The sequence below is a fragment of the Oryzias latipes genome, chromosome 21 (assembly GCF_002234675.1).
Source record: "Oryzias latipes chromosome 21, ASM223467v1".
NCBI lineage: Eukaryota > Metazoa > Chordata > Actinopteri > Beloniformes > Adrianichthyidae > Oryzias > Oryzias latipes.
The window spans coordinates 3857514-3877714 of record NC_019879.2 but is presented as its reverse complement, the minus strand read 5'-3'; the positions used below and the strand labels follow the sequence as shown (position 1 = coordinate 3877714).

The following is a 20201-nucleotide window of genomic DNA, read 5'->3' as shown; positions in this document are numbered from 1 at the left end:
AAAAGATCCTCAATTCTTTTTTTCTTTTTTAGTAAAGAAGCTACACCTCATTACAAGTGTGTTGTTTGTATTTTTCAATTTTAACATACTTAAAAAATTAATTGGATTTTTAAAAAGATGTATTGGGTACACTAGAGTGCGAAGTGTGTCAATGATAAAAAAGAAAATTATTCTGAAATATTAATTGAAGAAAAACATGCAGTTTATTTACATTCTAAGCTCTAATCAGCCAAAGAACTGCCCAACAGTCACTGGGATAGGCCCCAGCAACCACGTTACCTGGTAAGGGATTAAGCGGTTTTGGCTAGCGGATGGGTGCGTTGTTTTTACTAAATTCCTTTCATAAAACTCAAACTGTTTGATTGTTTGAACCCAACTCCAACATTCAGGCACTGATGAACGCAGAGAGAAAATTTCTCCTGACTTTAAGTGTCAAAGGTAAAAGATGCATCGATATTTTTTTTATTTTTAATTCACAGATTTGAAACAAAAAATTTTCAGCTCGTTTACTTATGAGCTTCTTGGCAGAAAAGATGGTATTTGGTTCAAATCCTTGTTGGATTTAAAATAAAATAAAAAGAACCTGTTGAAAAGCATGTTTGGGACCATTGTTCCATTTCAGTAATCGATTTCGAATGTAATCTGTAGGGCAGATGGCCTCATCTTGGAATGCAGAATGCAAGACGTTGATAAAAAGCCCAAACATGTGACAGATATTTCCTGTTGTCTCAGCTGACCTTCAGGTTTTCACCCAAATGTTGCATGAAGTAGATCCACTTTCCAGAAGGTCCAACCCGAATGAGACTGAGGAGTCGTGTTTTTTTTAGAACAACGTTTTCTCCCAGTTATCTCTGCATGTGTGCAGAAGTGTATGGAGTCAGATTTGCAGCACCTTTCCTCGGAAAATCTTTTAGTGTTGCTGTAAATTTGTAGGAACATTAATTATTAAAGACTAGCAGCTGTAATGCTACATTGTGATTATTAGGAGTAGATTTTTAAGTGTTCTCTTACTTATTGAGTTGTTGTGTGGCATCAATGTTTATTTGAGGTTGCAATCACAATTTGTAAGACGGAAAAAAAAAAGTATTGTTTTTGATTTTTTTCCAGGATAAAATAACCTTGAAAATCAGGTTCTAAAATATTTTTGAGTCCTACACCAAGTTTTCACCAGTTTTCCTATCACCTCCATTTAGTGGCAGGAACCTAAAGTGTTTTCAGGCTTTGCTCTTGTTCTGTTGCTCTCCCTGCCCCCCTCCTCCCTATTATGATAGGGCATCTAGAATTTCCCCTTTAGGGAAGGGGTACTGTGAGGATTGTAAATTCTAGCCTCATTTTCTTAAAGTTCTGTTTATAGTTGTCCCTCTTTCACAGTAACTCGAGGTTAATTTGTCTATTCATAGCTGTCTTTATTTACATTAAGTATCCTCCATATATACATTTTCAGTTCATACTAGTCAGGTCCTCTGATTATTCACCCTTTTCCGATCAGCTTTTGATCTATTTTCAAAGCGTTCCCAGTGGTCTTTTGATTATGATTATCCCGTTTTTAGCTAAAATTGAAAAAAATAAAAACAAACAACTGTTGTTTTCATAGTTTCTGCAGAGTGGCAGTAGTTCATTACAAATTTACCCTCTAAGTTGTGGGTGGAACTGTTGGCGCAGAGTAAGCCTTCCCTGATTTCCCATCACCCCCCTGTTTGTTTATCGGCCCGCAACCTTAAGCGTGTTTTGGATTCATTCCCACTGTGCGCCTGAGTTTGACACAAACACAAAAGGATATTGTCAAATTTGTACATGTGAGGGGGCGCTGGGGGGGTTACTCGCCCGGGGGAGTCAGTTAGTGTAGAACCGCCACTGGTGACCTCCATCATGAAAACAATACCACAAGAACGTGTTAACAAACCAAATGTTCATGTAGGAGTTGGTCTTTAAAGGATTTTAAAGCTCTTTATAATAGAAATCCCACAACTTTTTACCAGCAAAGGATTGGAGCAAATTGAAGTGTTTCACAGAATGATGGTGTTGGTTGATTTGAATGTCTAGGAGGGCTGTGGATACATGAAATAGTCAGAGGAAGGCAGAATGCTGAACTTCCAGCAGTTGGAGGTCCTGCTCCGCCTGCAGCCCTCCTGCGTTTCCTCCGCCTGCCTCCTGCTCCCTCGCGGCGCCCGGGTCCTCCCTCGCTGCAGGAGAGGCGGGCCTTGGAGGAGACCTCCGTCCGGACGGAGCAGGACTGCGCTCAAGTTGCTCTCCCCCCTCGTCGAAAAGGAGCCCCGACATGGACCTGAAGCCGCTGCTGCTCCTCCTGCTCCAGCTGGGCTTCACCTCCGGGTATGAAGGTAAGAACTGACGGAGGAGACTCATCCAGGAGGCTGGGGGGGCTTCAGACCTCCTCCTGGGTGGGTGGTGGGGGCTAGATCGATTTAGAGAAGGGAGCAGTTTTCTGCAGGGTGTCCTGTCCTGAAGAATGAGTACAAATGTGGAGTCACATCTTTGACTTTGGGAGGATTTTCCTTTCTTTTTCCTTTTTCTTTGAGGGTGGGGGGCTTCTGCTGAGCCGCTGCTGTTTACGTGGAGGGGGGTGTGAAGCGGGGGGAGTGCAGTGTGCACGTGGGGGACAGACTCCAGTCAAAGAGCCCCACTGTTTCCACATAATCTGCTCAGTTCTTGCCTATTGGATAAGTGAAGATACGGAGCCCTGAACGTGGCATTCTAAAATGTTTCCTCAAAATAAATCATTTCATTTGTGGGCACAAATTAGCACTCTGTGAGCAAAAATGGGTATTTAAGTGGCATCAATTCCTGTCACTAATTGAAAAAATGTTATTTAGTAGACACGATACGTTAACTTGTGCACACAAAATACTCATTTATACCCTCAAAGCGGAAATATTTACACAGAAAATATGTATTAATTGAAAACAAGTTAATACTTTGTGTAGTCAAAATGACAATTCTGCCCACGAAATACAATTGTGTGCCCTCATTGTGCTTATTGTGGCTACAAAATGCTAACTTTTTGCACACAAAATGCTAATTTGTGACTAGACAATGCAATTTTTTTGCGCACAAAATGCAAATTTGCTCCCACAAAATACTAACTGGTATATATATATATATATATAATCAGAATATATCAGTAAAAACAAAAGCTGTTAAGAACTTATAATATTGATATCCAGTATTGCTGCAAAAATAGTTTTAAAGATAAATTAATAGAACAAACTGCAAAGTAGAAAAAAATGCTTATAAAGACCCTGGACTACTAAGGGTTAAAAAGATTTCTATATTCTATGAGAGCAACAGCGAATTTTGTCTTTCCTGATTGTTAAAATGTTTATTTTCTTACGCAGAAAAGCGTTAAATACCAAAGATTACAAAGTTTTACCCCCCTGTCATAGGGGGTCGATATATTTCATGGTGGGGGTATGGATGTAGTTTGCGGTCGGGTGCTTGTAGAGGGTTGCAGAGTGGCTCACCACGACCACAAGATCATACAGGCTGTAACTTGACTACACGCTGCAAAGCAGATTTACACTGACAGACAAAAAAAAACCCTGCTATCTGCGTGTCTGCATGCTTTTATGAGGGGTTTATTTTACAGGGGGTTGTTTATGCCTGTTCTGGCAGTCAATTAGGCCTTTTATTAGTTGTGCAAAGATGTCTGGCTGCACCAGGGCAACATCTCCTGAGATAAGCAGGAGGAAATGTTCTAGATCTGTTCTGGAGGCTCTTGTTTTTTCCACAGTTAAAACCCCTTTTTGGGCTGGTTTTGTAAAAGCCTATTTTCCAAAGCGGTTTCAGTTTCTGGGAAGAAAAGTCCTGCTTGTGTTGAGAAGAATTTGGGTAAAAGCCAACAACCCCCCCCCATCCATGGATAGGAAGAGAAAAGGAAGAAAATAGAAAGTTCTGTCAGGTAAAAAACAGGCATTGACATGTGCATTTTCACAAAAACAGGATATAGCTTGCGCATAAAATGCCCCCACAACTTTCCTTTGGTTTGGAGGTATTGTGCTTTTGTGAACGTGGACTAAAGGGAAGTGTGGGAGAAGAATGGGAGACTGAGCGAAGTCCAAACAAATGACAACACCAGAACAAATGTTTTGGGAGGTCAGGTTTGGTTAAATTTGCTGTTAAATGTTGATCAAGTCAATAGGTATTTTCTTTCAATGGAGAAATGATCGACTACACAAAACCCTTAAGAAAAGCTTCAAAAGTCATTGATCATTTTATAAAGACACATTTATAGGTAAGTGATATTCAAGATTCCAGCTCAAAGACGTACGTGGGTCTAGTAGTCTACAAGCCCACACATGGGAATAGAGCGGCGCAGGGATCTTTTGGCTCGCCCAGCATATTTTCATTGTCACAAATATGATTTTTTTCTCAAATGACATTTTTTTCGTCTGCTCCAGATTCACAATAATTTGAATGAAGTACTCAGAAGTGCAAATGAAATTTTCCGCCACAAAACTAAAGATTACAGTAAAGATGGGTTAGTAAAACGTGTGAAACTCTTTTGTATCTAAGATGATAGAGGTGTAGGTACCATAACCGTTCGGCCTGGAACTTCCGTTCGGGGTCCTGGGACTAATGCTGACGTCACATTATATGATTGGCTGTCCGTTGGTCCGATGACGTGTCAGATAGTGATTGGTCTGGAATAATTACAATACTAACATAGAAGAACATATTATGAAGTCTGTTGTAAACAAACACAGCTCCGACATAAAGCGAGATTGTCTTCTAAACGTGCTTTTATTATTGTTATGATTATTATTGAATGCATGTTCGCTTATAGTTTTTTTAATCCGTGCACCCAGTGCTTTATTACTGGCAGAACGGACCCACAAGAACAACATTTAGCCGTGCTGACAACATTTTCCGCCATGGCTGAACTTAAACTGGAATAACAAGCGGATTGTGGCAAAATCTCTTCATAAAAATTACAAAGAATATTGTCAGACACAATTTATGAGGGAAAATAACTTTAGGTCACAAAAGGGAATGTGAAATGAAAATTTGTAGAGCCCGAGCAGATCTCAACGCTACGTTGTTTGTCCTAGTGCGGTTACCGTAGTGTGACGGTACCTTCAGTCGAAAGGACCCCGAACGGAAGTTCCTAACCGAACGGTTATGGTACCTACATAGGCACTAACTAAGAGGCAGTAACAGCATGTAGAAGCATGTTTTTTCACGTAAACCATCGAAATAGGCTAGAATCTAAAGTTGTGATGCGGCAGGAACAGTTCAGTTTGTTGTTCACTGCCTGCCACCACCTTGATTGAATCCTCTTCAACATGTTATGCTATGTAAACAAATGCTTGGGGCTCTTACAGATTTGGGAGCCGCTGCGACTCCTAGGTTCTACTTTCATAACCGTTGCTGGTGTAAATGATCAGCTTACCTTGAGAGTTGATGAGAGGTCAGCAGTTGGAGCTTTGTGGAAGCCTAAACCCTGTCATTTAGTTTAAGGTACAAAACAATATAATGGTTGGTTTGTAGTCGACCCCCCACCTTCTGAAAGTTGGTCCTTGTACGAAACTTAATTTTACTTTTTCTGTTGTTATAAAACTAACATTTAAGAAGGAAATTCCCGCCAAAATAAAAGTATTTTAGGATAGATGACAGTCTTGTTTTTGTTCTGAAAAAATGTGACATTAAATATTATTAAATAGATTGAGTAGATTAAAAAAAAAAAAGAATTTCATTCACAGTTTGCAGAGATGACATGGTTAAAAACAGTGAATATAATTGGGCTAAAATTCCTCTTTTGAGAACTTTTTCTGCATCCTTGGAGTATTAAAAGATATCGATGTGTCTCTGATCATGTTTATTTTTTGTTCATTTAAAATAAAAATGATTAGCGAATTACATAAGTAATGGTTAGTGGCCGATAAAGTATGCATTATCACTTTTTAACGCACGCCGTTGCTCTCGCAAAGTGCGTTAAAAAGTGAAAATGCACACTTCGAAGGCCATTGACCCACTTATACCATGGTAATTTACAAAAAAATAAATAGTAACCAGTTTTAAGTCCTTAATTCTTGTTTTGTTTCCGATTTGGATCACTTTTTTCACAAAAAGCGGACTATTTGTTACGTGGTGCGTCGCCTTGGCATGGTAACATGACAACACGCCGCACCACCGCTGCAGCCAAGATTCTGCGATATAAAGCGATATTTATATACGCTGATCGTCCCGGTATATTAAGACTTTATGCATGGTGTGCAGGAAGGGCCTGCCGGGCCTCAAAACGTTTGGAAACACCCATGGAAAAATGTTAACCTTTGTCTCCATTGAGTTGGCTAAAATAATTATATTAAATTCAATAAAAAAATGCGGAGTCAAGTTGTCAAGAAACATCATGTTTTATCTTTGCTTTGCTCTTCTTCGTGAGCTTGTCTTACATCTTACATTAACAGTTTGCACTACAGGGAGCAGCTAATTAGAATATCAGACTCAATCATTTTAAAGGAGGCTCGTCAGAGAGACAAGTTCCTGCTGTTTATGCTCTATTCATGCTTGGCAGAGTCTTCGGCGCTTTGATGTTGAAGAGGACGCTGGCTGTGGCTCCCCAGCTCGTCATTTTGACAGATTAATCCAAAAAATAGAAAATGAATGAGGAAGAACCAGGAGCTGCCTTTTCCTGCCTTTTGAATTCCTTGAATGTGGAATTTTTCACGAACAAGCACTAACTGAACTCAGGAAGAACGCTGACACTTCATTGTAGCAGATGTTTCTGTCGTTGACCTAAGTAAGAGGGGGGGGGTGCGTTTTAATTATTCTATTTATCACAAAAAAAGCACTTCAAGGCTGAATATTAAAGATTTGAGCACAAACCAGTCACTGTTAGCAAATGCGCTAAAAGTTGGCAAAAGTTTGACTTTTCTTAGATATTTATAAGAATACTTTTTAAGATTATTAAATAAAAAAGTTTTACACTTTAATATAAGTATAGATTTTCTCCTGCTTCAGTGTTTTGACAACATTTAGGACACAGATTTCATTTTTTTTGTTTTATATTGGGGATTTCTTTTGTCAAAAACATTTTTTTTTGCTGCTAAATTCTAAAACATTCACTTCAGTTACAAAGTTCTGTTTTTTCTTCTGTAATTAGGTGAAATAAGAATCAAAGTGAATCTTTTAATTCCGAAGGGACACAGTGAAAAAGGTTTTGTGGTAAATACAAATTCAGTCAATTTTTTTGATTAGAAAAGTTCAAATTGTCAGAAGGAAACAATCGTATTAAAAACTGGTAACCAGTGAAACAGAGATGGCTTTCATTTTTGAGCAAAAAGAGAACATGACAAAACAGAATGATTGTTCATCTTTGCATAAGAAAACAATGAATGCGTTTTTTTAGAAAGTAATTCAGGATGCAACAGAGGTACACAAAAAAAAAAAAACCGTTTCTTCATCTAATCCAGTGTTTTTCAACCAGTGTGCCGCGGCACACTAGTGTGCCGTGGGAGATGGTCAAGTGTGCCGTGAGAAATTGCCCTCATTAACTGATCTAAAACATTTTCCATCTCCAGGAAATCAGCTCTTTGTTCATCCAAACAGACCCTGATAAAACACTGAGAAGTTAAGAATGTGAAATATCATAAAATTATTTTTTCTTTGTGTTTATATGATTCTATTAAAGACATTTTGATTAGAATAACGGGATACCGCGATTTAGCTGCAGCTATAAGTGTGTAAGGAAAAGTCCCGCCCCTTTAACTGTCTCCACCAATCATTCTTGAAGGCTAAATCACATGTCATCAGTCTGACCAATCAGAAGTGGTTAAAGTTTTCACTTCCTTGTTTCGATTTAGCGCAAAAAAGTCTCTCTGTTCTAACAAAAATACCAAGTAAAGCTCGTCTTTAGCGGTGTAGCTTTCCACAGAATCTGGTATCAGACTGGAACAATTGAACAAAACCATGAAGCTCAAAGACGCTGGTCTTTCTACGGTCGGCGGATTACGGGTACTACATCTCCCATGATGCAGTAAAGTGACTGTTTTAGCGCACAATGAGTCTCTCCTCTTAACGTCTTAAAACAACGAACACACATCAAACAGTTTTTGAATCTTTTGACTTAATTTTTAATACATCTTTTAGAAAAAACAGCTGCAGCTTCCAGCGTTTTCTGCAACAATTATCACAAAAATGCATGTGAGATTGCAGAGCGGCTGTAGATCAATACAGACTGAGCTTTTGTTTTTTTTTCATTTATCTATTTTTTTGGATGCTGGTGTGCCGCGGGATTTTTGTCAAGGTTAAAGTGTGCCGTGGCTCAAAAAAGGTTGAAAAACACTGATCTAATCAATAATCCATTTGAGAGAAAATTGGGCAAGAATGAGGCCAATAGTAATAACTTACTGATGCATGGAGCCTCGGATATTTTAATGCCATGAATGCTTTAATAGGCCCCAAAAAAACTCTTATTATTTCCGTTAATTTGATTCTAGTGTCAATCCTCACATCCTATTGAATCCCTGCTTAGTCTGGCAGAGCTGTTGGTTTTCCTGAAGCATGTGGAGCTGGAAAAAGATGCTCACTTTGAATTGTGTTTCTCTCATGCTCTTCCCCAGAGGCGTGAAAACTGTAATTAGCTTTTATTTACTGTCTTTGCGCCCCATTAAGGAGCAGACGGTAAAGTTTTCTCATCAGACCGCTGAATCCCAGTCACGGTGCGTGGGTTTACTCCCTGCCCTCCACGGAGTGTGGTCTGCATCCATGATGTGTGTGGGTGTGTGTGTAACAGCTGAAAAAGTTGTGTTACGATGAAGGAAAGCCAAAATAAAGACTGGAGCATATGGATGAAGCTGCTAGGCTCCTGGAACGCGTGGTTCACGTATGATGCTGGGAGGTTTGAACACGCCTTTGCAGACTCTGAACAGTGGACGCACTCACACTGGAGTCCATTACAAGCTGTAGGATTGAACGCCCCTCCCTTCTGATCCCAACCCCTTCCACACCCTCGTCCCCTCACGCTCATAAATATGAGCCTGCTCTGCCTCTCAGTGAAAGACAAATTGGTCATCACATTTGTCTTTCAGCATTTACTAAACTCCGCTCCGTGAAGCTGTGTTCACACCGGGCATGTGACCAAGAACTCGCAAAGTTCGCATTCTGAACCGAATTTTCAAACCAAACGTCCCTGAATTAAAAGGGGAAAATATAATAGAGCTTTGTTCACACCGTTCAAGCAGCCATGTCCAATTAAAAAGTCTTTCATTTATCGGAATAGAGCTGTGAAAGAAAAAACCTTGGGACAAGATTTACAAGACTTGCACTGCTTTGACGTTTCTCTCCGAGCCTCTTTAACGTGTGAGTACGTGCGCTAGCATCGGGCAGCGAGCGTCCAGTGGGAACGCCGTATTTTGAAAGCACGATCAAGACCCAGTGCGCATCACATGCCTGGTGTGTACGTTAGCATTGCACTTTTTCCCCGTTTGAATGACTTGTGTTGAAAGTTCAGGCTGCCTCTGAATGCAGGTAGAGTAGAAAAGGATTCTGGGAGATGGAGTTTGAAAGCACTTTCCATTTTTCAACAGACTTTAGCAAGATGTCATAAAAAAAAAATTACAAATTACCAACATTACAAATTAAAAACATTTTCCGTTAAGGATAGAAGCGTGTTTGTCAAGTTTCCTTGAGCTCCTAAGACTGTGAGGAGACTTTGATGACACAGCAACTGAAAAATGCAGGGATGTGTGACGTCATACGTTAACTTCTTTAACTTTTTCATTTGGATTGTTTGGGTTAATGTCATTTGAAAGCACTTTAGAAAGTAACTGAGCACAAATAGGCCAATTTTTACAAGCAATAATAGTAATGTACACATAAGGATACCAAGTACTGTGGAAACTGGATGCCGTTTTTTCTATTTTTTTCTGTTTACATTTACTAAACAGTCCTGATGGTTTCGATCGCCCCTGGCAACTTACTTCATTACAGTAAGATGAAGGGCTTTTTAATGTTATCCTGACAAATTTCCTGAATAGCTCTCAGAATTGAACTCTCAGTTGGGACGTTTTTAGTCTAAGGCTGAAGCTCCAGGAAGTCTGATCAAGTTGAAACATCAGACAAACGATGGCCTCCGGGTCGGCCGCAGGACTCTGCTTTCAAACAGCTTTTCACATGAACTGCTTTGCCCTGTCTTCTGTCTGTCTGTCACCCCTTTAGGGTCAGGACATTATGCCTATGGAGACGACGAGGACTGGTCTTCTCGTAGGTATAAAGGTGACTGCACTTGGTTGGCTTCTGAAACAGAAAACGCACCATTAAAATACATGAGGATAAATCTCCACTACCATTTCACATAGATGGGTACTTTTTTGTTCTTCTGATGAAATGATGCCACCCAAATACAAATTTGGAAGATTTATTTGTTAAAAAAACTCTAAACCTAAACGGAAACTAAAGAAATAGTTAGACAATTAGATTTTAACATAAAGACATATCTTATCTTATCTTATCTTATCTCATATTATACTACATTGATGGTGTTTTTACAGTAACATTTTTATGAAATATATACTATGCTTTTAAGATGCAACCAGACATGAAAATCCAATATCAAGGAAACATTCATTTTAATTAAAACTCTGCTTGCTGCAATTTTGGCAGATGATGGCTTTATAGAGAAATATCGGCACAGCATTATTACAAAAATTACAGTTTTGGAGTTACAAAAACTAAAACTATTTTTTTTAGTTTAGATACAATTTTGGAAATACTTTCTAAAATATATTTTAAAACTAAAATTAGAACTAAAATAACAATATTTTTTTTTTTAGTAAAGGACAGTTCAAATATTAAGATTTCTTAAAATAATTATATATACAAATAAAAATAACATTGCTGTTTATCAAATGTTGTCAGAGTTGTACAGTAGCTTCTGGTTTGAAAATCAGAATATTCACTCAAAAAAATAAATAAATACCGGTATATATATATATTCACAAAATATTTTTTTACTGATCTGTAGGTGAAAGTAGGCTGTCGTGCACTTTTTCTCCAAATGGGCAGATGTGTGTTTGGCTGCAGAGCTGAATGCTTTTTTATGACCCAGCAGAAGATCAATGAACGACTTCGATTACTCTGCGCTGTCCCAGAAATTTGGTCTCATTTGAGGACTTTTTTACACCAGCCTTGTAGAGATGGGCTGGTGTATATAAAGAGAGAAACATATTGCCATTTGGGGAAAAAATGTTTTTTTTTTTTAAAGCATTTTTATGATTAAAAAAAACTGAAAAAGTGTGTCACTTTTGCTACAATTTGAATAAAACGGGTAAAATATTTTGTTATATTTTTAGTAATAATAGTTTCTTGACTATATGTTTGGGGGGGGCAAAAACAGAAACACAAAAATTGAATTAAAAAGTGAAGTGCAAGAAGCACAGCCATGTTATTATGTCTTTTTCTCAGCTAAAGCAGTCTGCTTTTTACTCTCAAAGTACATCTAGCCATGGGAAACCACAGAGAAGGTAAAAAGAAATCCGCCGTATCCTATGGAGATGGGTGGGTTTCGTATTTTCACGTTTTTAATCCTCTGAGAAACGTTTCTTCAAACCTTTTTTCCTGGTAACAGCTTGTTATCCAGTCTCTGATGCTCCAAGGCTCATACAGGCAGGCAGCCCCTTTGATTCTCCACATAAAAGCTCCTTCCTCTCCCTTTAGGAACCCCATGGTGTGCACCCATCAAGTTGAAACACGGAGATGTGAGCTGCCGCACGCCGCGAGGGGAACACTACAAGAACGTGATGGGGACTCGGTGTAAAATCCGCTGTAAGCGGGGATACGAGACGCAAAACTCTGAGGTGGTTTGTATGGCAAACAAACACTGGTCCTCCAACTACGCCTGCAGAGGTGAGAGCCAGCGAACACCTGAACTCACGTTCACACGCATGTTTGCAGCAAGCCTGGCGGGTCACTTCAGAGCTCAGTGGACACAGATGCTGAACTTAGGAGATATAAGACATTGCATCCACATTTATTTGGCACAAAACAAGAGAATGTCATGGTATAGGTGCAGTTTTTGGTTTATATTTTTCACCTTTAGTCATCTTTAGTTCTCAATTTGGTTCCTTTTTTACCTCCAGTGACAGCACGCCAGGTTAAGTCTCCAATTACTTGACTGTTTTTATTTCCGTTCATTGCCCCACATATATATAAGTCCAAGGTTTTCTACTTGTCTCCGCTGTTTGTCAGGTTCTTGTTTGGTTTTATGCTGCTTTTTGTCATTATTTAAGTTTTATACCATGGTCGGGGTGAATACTCGATTCTGCTGGGTGGCTGCTGGGTGTGCATTAAAAAGTGATATACCGCAGTTATAACTGTACGGTGAAAAAAGAAGTTCCGGTCACCTAGCTTAAATGTTTTGTATCACTGCGCCGACTTCTTTAAAACAACCTTTTGCTTCATCATTTGGACAAAAACAAGCAGTAAGAGGTGAACTTTCTCTCTGAACTGATGCTTTATTCAACCCATCCGGACGATCAGCATATATATATATATATATATATATATATATATATATATATATATATATATATATATATATATATATATCGCCGAATCTTGACTGCAGCGGTGGTGCGGCGCGTCGCGGACAATTTGTTATGCCACGTAACAAATAGTCTGCTTTTTGTCAGAAAAGCGATCCAATTTAAGGACCAAAAACTGGTTAATATGTATTGCTTTTGTAAGTGAACATGATATAAGCGTGTTAATAGCCTTCACAGTGTGCATTATTACTTTTTAAAGTGTCGGACAGTTCAGGCTTCCACGGCGTGCGTTAAAAAGTAATGATGCACACTTCGTCTGCCATTAACCCTTACTTATTATGAGGATCTACCTGGAAGCTGGGTTAGGGTCCTCGACAAGCCTCCATCCCTGACAGACACAGGCCTTTGACTTCCAGATTAAGACATGTTCACCTCCCAAAGTAGCTACTAGGGGCTTAATCCACCACCAAGTCAATGCTTGTATAGACGAATGTTTCAATAAGTCTGTATAACTCCTTCATACCATATGTCTCAATTCGCATCGTACCATTAAATCCAGGACTCCACTTCATTTAGTATCACCTAGAAAAGAAAAGAAAGAAAAAAAAATTGAAGAATATTTTTTATATAATTGGAAATAAAATCCGGCATCAAGAAGTTACGTATGTTGCCTTTTTTTTAATGACAAATAAACACAAACTTCATGCTAAAGTCCTTCGAAAACCCTAAAATATTTGTAATTTTTTTAACAGATACGGATCATAGCATCACTTCTGTTAACTGTTGATTTTTAAAGGTTTTCGTTCCGCTTTTTCACCTACTGAGACGTCATCGCCTCATCAGTCCGTTTATATTCCACAGCAGTGAATTCCTGTTGTATTTTCACATAAAAAATCAAATAGAACATATTTTATAGAACTCTTTTCACATACGACCGCCTAATGTTTATTCTGTTAGGGCAGTATTACTTTGCCAAGGACAGGTGTGTATGCAAAGAAGAAGTGAGTTCCTGTTGGCTGGCAACAGTTCTGCCTCTTCATTTCTGTCTTCATAGTTTTTCTGTAGCCTTTGCTGGAAGCTACATTCTCTGTGATTCTGTAAAAGTACCGTATTAAAGACCTTGGTTTTACTGTGTGGAGGATTTATTTTTAATTTTTATTTAACTTTTTATTTACCCAGGAAATGTCCCATTGAGATTAAGATTCTCTTTTTCAAGGGAGTCCTGGCTAGGAGAAAACAATAAATTACATTTACAAGAAAAATGTAAACATTTAAAACGTAAAATAAATAAAAACGAGAGCGTATGTAAACCGGCTACAAATTAAAGTGACTATCTCCTCTAGTCTCAGCCTGGATTTAAAAAGGATCCCATCGTCACTGTAACGTCACAGGCTACTGATAAATCAGTAAATAGTGAATCAGTGCAGAATTAAAGTCACTTACGGATATTATAAAAAAAAGTGCAGCTGTTAAAATCTCTCTCTGTGTGCAGAGGTCCGCTGTCCCAAACTGGACATGCCCATCAACGGGGGCCACAAATGCTCAGACGGCTCCTACTTCAACTCTCGCTGTGAGTTCTTCTGCGCCCCGGGATTCACCTTAAAGGGCCAGAAGACGGCGACCTGCCAGTATAACAAGATGTGGAGTTCTGCCATTCCCACCTGCACTGGTAAGGCTGCATGAGCTTTAGTCCACCACGCACACATGAGCTGTACAGCCAATGGGATAGGTCACTCCTGGTGGGAGTTTAATTTAAAGACCCACTCTGTGTTTTAAACATGTTCTTGTGGCATTTTTCTCAAGATGGAGGACATACAGTATATGAAGAAAACTACACGTCTGAGTATTTCTTTATTCACATTGTTGTGACCCAGAAGCAGATGAAAAAAAATTCAAAAAAAGCCTATTTGTGAGGTAGAAAATACGCTAGGTAGGCCTTAACTGCTCTGTGCTCTCATCAACGGGGAGGGGAAAGGGGGCGGGGTTGCTCAACACCAATAGTTTCTAATGAACTGCTGCCGATCAGCAGAAACTATGTAGAAAACGGCATAATTGTCATTAAAAAAACAAACGATTTGGAAATAGATCACATGACCTCAAAAAACCAGAGCGGCGCTTTCAGTGAAACATTATTCCTCATGGAGGTTTTGGATTCTTTCAAGATAAAAATATAGGCAGCATATTATGGATAATTAACCCCCAAATAATTTTAACTTCTGCAATTAAATCTGAGCGGAGAGAAAGAACCTGGATTTTTATGAGAATCTCTTTCTATCTTTATTGCCTTTATTGCATTTGCACTGGAGGCTCAATAATAACCCAAAGCTTCAGTCGTGCAGATGAATATATTTAGTCACAGCAGTTTTTTCTTCCTCTTTCTTTTTTCTTGTTCTTTACAGAATTAGGGGTGACGTGTTTAAACCTTGCAGCAACCTTTGAGATGTGATTTTTGTATTTTAATGTCAGAATTTATTCATTAAATTGTAAAAAAAAAAATGTAATTAGAAGTAAATTGTTTTATGTAAATAAATTTTGATTCTTATCCATTTGGATCTTTTGATCAGGACTCGGTGAGCTTGAGTAGTTTTATCGGATTCCAGACTCTGTGAGGAAAACTGTAGTGATTTCTGTTGTGTTCTTGCAATGACTGCTTTGAACCGTGGCTCCTTTAAAGGTCATTCCTCAAGAAGAACTCTTTCTGCTGGAATAAACTTTGCTTTTGCAGTTTTAGAGCATTCAATCTGACCACGTAATGGAAATTTAGCAGCAAATTAAGCTTTTTTTTTTTTTTAACCTACTTTAGTTTTAAAGTGCTGAAATCAGTGTGTTGTCTGATTTTCTCCTGTTTTTTATCAATGTGCCAATGGTTCCTGTGGCCCATAGATGTCGATCCTCCTAAAATCAAATGTCCAGACCTGAAGGATAAGTGGGCAGAACCAGGAAAGCTGACGGCGAGGGTGACTTGGGACACACCTGAGGGTGTGGACACGGCCGATGGGATCCTGACTGAGTCAGTCTTCTTTTAGTGGTGTCACAGACTTGAAAAAACAAAACAAATGAAGGGTTTAAAGTAAGATTGTGCTTTGCAGTGTTATCTTAAAGGGTATGCCTCCAAAATCGGACTTTCCAGAGGGACTCCACAAGATGTCCTACAGTGTGTTGGACCGGGCCGGGAACAAAGGCTCCTGTCGCTTCAGCCTCCGAGTGCGAGGTACGCCACAGGGGAAGAGACCGTCAGCTTCACATTTGGAGAGTTCATCTTCATCATTTTCTCATCAACACAACGCAGCAGACAAAACACATATAGAGCAATCCGAGGGGACTGAAACCACCGACTCTTTTACGTGATGTCATGGTGCAGCCACGAAGAACACGCCCCGCGAGCTAGAAAACCCAATCAAGCAGTCACTGAAATGTCATGAAACATGTCTGATGTGTGTCAACTATAGGTTTGAAGTAGGAAACACAACATTTGTCCTCTAAATAGAAGCATTTTATGTGACTCTTCCCAAAAACTGAAGAAAGGCGTGAGCGCTCAGCATCAAACTCCTAACCGAGTATGTAGCTGCTGATTGGACTCGACAGCCTCACACAGAACGGACACGGAACAGACATGTTTCACTGACATGACAACTATGAACACACAGCTCCAATTCAACAAGCTGTTGGGTTTGGGGTAACCTTTTATCATGTTGTAATCTAACATATTCATAAATTCATCAGTTTTTCTGTGTATCTAAATAACCCCATAAATGTGAAAAATAATCCCCTCTTCTCTAGTATAAAGAAAGACGTGCTTCATGTCACTTATTTCATGCAGCATAATTTTTTTATGGCTTAGATAAGTTTAGTGTTTAACCATTTTTCTTACATGATTTAACAAAAACAATATGGAAAGTGCTGCTAATTATTACCCTGAAACCTGAACTACACTAAACCATCAATAAACTAGTTGAATTCCTCTATACAGGTTGTAAATGATCTCGTTTAACCTGCATAAATGAGATTAAATTATGTTTTTTGTCTTTTTTTAAATCATCTTTTTGTGTGTATTCAGTCTTATTTCTGTGTTGGTAGTGCGGCGCTGCAGCCCCCTGTTTCCTCCTGACAACGGCTACATGAAGTGCGACGGGGACGGAGACAACTATGGCGCCTCCTGTCAGTTCACCTGTACTGGCGGCTTCGAGCTGCAGGGCAGCTCGGCCAGAGTGTGTCAGTACGGACTCACCTGGTCCGGCTCAGATACGACCTGCACACGTATGTTCAGCAGGAAAACATCACACATTCAGATGGGACTTTTTTTGGGCTGCTTTAGATCTTTTTGTATTTAAAATTGTTGTGAATTGCAGGATGCGATGTTAAGAACACAAATCCTACACTTGATTGGCATTAACATTTTGCTTTTAAATATGCTTAACTATTTTCTGTGTTTTAATTTTTATAATAATTCCATAGAAATGCATAGTTTCATGTGATCATCTCTGTTATGGTGATGTTTTAAAACAGTGAATTCAATATTTAAACCTTTTTTTTTTACCATTTTTATTTTTTTGTTGATATTTTAGAGTTAATTATGACTTTTTTTAGGTTCAATAAATGTTTTATTATCGCTATAACTGGTCAGTGGTTTGAACCTGCATAAACACAGAGAGCAGCCTGGCATGTATTCATTAAAAGCATCGCTCTTCATCCCGTCACCTGTGGGAAAGCAGGAAAACGTGTGCTGCAGCTCTCTGCCTGTCATCTCACTTCACCTAATGAGCTACTCACATTATGCAGAGAGGATGCAGCGCCACAACTGCACTTCATATCTTGACTTAATTGTGAATTCAATGTCATCGTAGCCATGAACATCAACGTGGGCGTGCGCTCCGCCGCCGCCCTGCTGGACCAGTTCTACGAGAAGCGGCGGCTTCTCATTATCTCCGCGCCGACGGCTTCCAATCACAATTACCGCTTCCAGATGACTAACCTCCAGGTGAGGCACGACTCACATCAGCAGCCGAACGTGAGGCGACTGAGCTGGAAGGGGGAGGAGGATGAGGGGGAGGAGGGTGTTTTTTGTGTGGCGTTTTTGTTTGCGCTTAAACGCCCAAGTGGGACAAAAAGACCAAGAGAGATCAGAAAATGTCACAGCAGTGAGCTCATGGGTCTGACTGCATATCTCTCTGATCGGCCTATTCTGGGGGTGGATGTCGCCCCCCCCTCAGCGGCACTCGTCAGCAGCCATTAAGTCAGTGCTGCCTGTGAACGCCTGACCTTTTACGCCCAACGTGTCATCAGCTGAAAGATGAACCGCCATCAGTTCAGCAGTTTGAAGGAGGAGGTCCATCGTGCAGACGTGTGGATGTCCCATGATTCTTAGGGGCATTTGGAATCATCCAGACACAGATGCTGCATCTCAAATCAACACGATGATTCATCACTGCAGCACATGTGCAAACATTTTTGCATTCAAAGAGTGATTATTTTTAATTCATTTTTCTCACTTGTTTATTAACCTGAAAGCACTTTCGAAATTTCCGACATGTGTTTTTTGTTTATCTAAAGTCCCACTTAAACCATCGTTTGATCTATTTTAAGAGCCTTTCCAGTGCTTTCTAGGAGGCCATAGTTTCTGCAGAGCAGCAGTAGTTCGTTAGAAATTCACCTCTGGGTTTTGAGTGGAGCAACCCCCCTTTCCTTCCCTCCGCGTCGCTGAGAGCTCTTTGTTCACACTCTCTCCTGCTAGCTTACAGCCCCTCACAAACCCAAGCTAACATTAGCGGTGAAACAAAAATGGCGAGCAATATCGGAGCTAGCAACACAGAAAGGAGGGTTTTTATCTTGTAAAGGTGGCACTAAATGGTTTTTCCTCCCTTAAAACAGTCACAGCCTACACACAGCCTATTGTAGTCAACCACCCCTGTGTTATATGTTATTATTTTTGTTTCCACATGATTCTTTTGTTAACACACTGTCAATCCTTGTTTACCTTAAAATATTTCTGAGCAAACCCTTGATGGAAGGCTGCACTTCAAGCTCCTCTGTGATGTGAGCTTTGCTCCTCCTCCTTTCATCTGCAGACCAATCAATAACAGCGCTGTTGAACTTATGGATCCGTGTCTGTGTTTGTGTCTTGTGGGGAGCAGCACGCTCAGTGTGGACTGGACCTGAGACATGTGACGGTTGTGGAGCTGGTCGGGATTTACCCCTCGCAAGTAGGCCGTATTCGTCACAGACTGCTTCCTCCAGGCCTGGCTCTGCAGCTCAGGTACACACAAACCCACGCACACACACGCACACACTCTGAGGATACACAAATCCAGGCAGGCGTGTTTCAATTGATTTGGTTTATTTGTTCCCCTAATTCCCAAACGTAATATTTCTCAGTGAATTTACTAAGATATACTATAGAGATGAAGATCGAGATCTCGCTATCTTTAGGTGGATAGATAGATCTATCTCAGAATACACAGAATGGGAGCACATTCCTGTCATTTTCTCATTGCCCCCACTGCAACCAACCTCTCCCTCTCCCTGGTTTAAGCCCCTCCCATTAGGCTGAATTCCCAATTATCCCCTTTTGTTCCCCACATTCTGGCCATTTCTGCAAACCATTTATGAAGAAAATGCATATAATAATCCACATTATTCAGGAAAATATCCCTCCATCCCAAAATCCTACACACAGTAATATTGAATAATGAAATGAGAAATTTGTTTTTCTCACACACTTGTTTGTTGCCGTCATTTGTTCCTGGTCGCGTCCTAAAACAGCTGACTAGGCGTTTCCTCGGTTTAAAACTGCCGATTGTAAACAAACACTTCCTGGTAAAGCGTACGGAGCGTGCACCCTCAACACAACCAACACGAGGAGCGCTTGCTCCGCGACATAGCGTCTGGAAATGAGGCGGGTGGGCAACGATGCTGCGTGGGTATGGGTGTGTATGTGCATGTGGCTACACATAGAGGCGCTCCGTCACACACACACACACAAAGACACACACCAGTTTGTGTCTCAGGATCGCTGCTACTTCTCTTGATGTTTCATTTCCAGGCTACTCCTCCGGATTCCTCAGAGGTCTTTCCAAATGGTGATAGTAGACAAGCAGGGCATAGACAAGCAGCGTTACCCGTTCCCCATCACAGCGGCCGAGTTATTCACCACCATCGACACCTTCCCTCTGCGTAAGGACGAGATGCTGGTGCAGCAGGAGGCCGGCCAGGCCTGTCAGTCGTAGAGCCAGCTGGACTCTCGGTGCACCTCTGTGACCCCCGGGTCCCTTTGTCCTCACAGCAGACCAAAACGAGCCCCGCTGTGTCCTCATCCACACGTTCCTACCTGAACTTCTTCTGTTCCGTCTGCACGGAGGCACCGCTTTGGATGGTGGTTCTGACCTGAAGCTCCTGGTGGCTTTTATATTTGATTCACGAGTTTTCTTTTTTTTTCTTTTTTACGTTTGGAACACTTTGCAACTTTCTAGTATTTAATGTAAAATATAAATATATAGTCTGCATTTCATCTGTGCGTCCATGTCTGAGTTGGAAAAGTCAGATTAAAGGGACAAATTTTTATTCACCTTGTTTTGATTCATCATCAAATCGAAGAATCCGATGTGTTTATATTTCTGGCCTGCAGAAGTCTTGGATGACATCACAGCAGGAGAAACTGTCAAAAAACTGAATGGTGCAAATATCCAGCCCAAGTCTACAACTGAA

The 20201-nt window shown here is 40.1% G+C and overlaps 1 protein-coding gene across 3 annotated transcripts; it reads left to right on the top strand.

Moving 5' to 3' along the window:
* The first annotated feature begins 2181 nt into the window (after positions 1-2181).
* srpx (sushi repeat containing protein, X-linked) lies at positions 2182-20201 on the top strand. 3 transcript variants are annotated; one of them, XM_023950952.1, is made up of 10 exons: positions 2182-2339; positions 10177-10221; positions 11674-11862; positions 13993-14169; positions 15384-15510; positions 15590-15711; positions 16578-16757; positions 17345-17478; positions 18632-18753; positions 19540-20201. In XM_023950952.1, the coding sequence occupies exons 1-10, from the start codon at positions 2279-2281 to the stop codon at positions 19721-19723; spliced, it is 1341 nt and encodes a 446-aa protein (XP_023806720.1). In that variant the 5' UTR covers positions 2182-2278; the 3' UTR covers positions 19724-20201. The 3 variants fall into 3 exon arrangements, with proteins under 3 accessions (XP_023806720.1, XP_023806719.1, XP_004081564.1); XM_023950951.1 differs by having other exon boundaries at positions 10177-10233; XM_004081516.4 differs by lacking the exon at positions 10177-10221.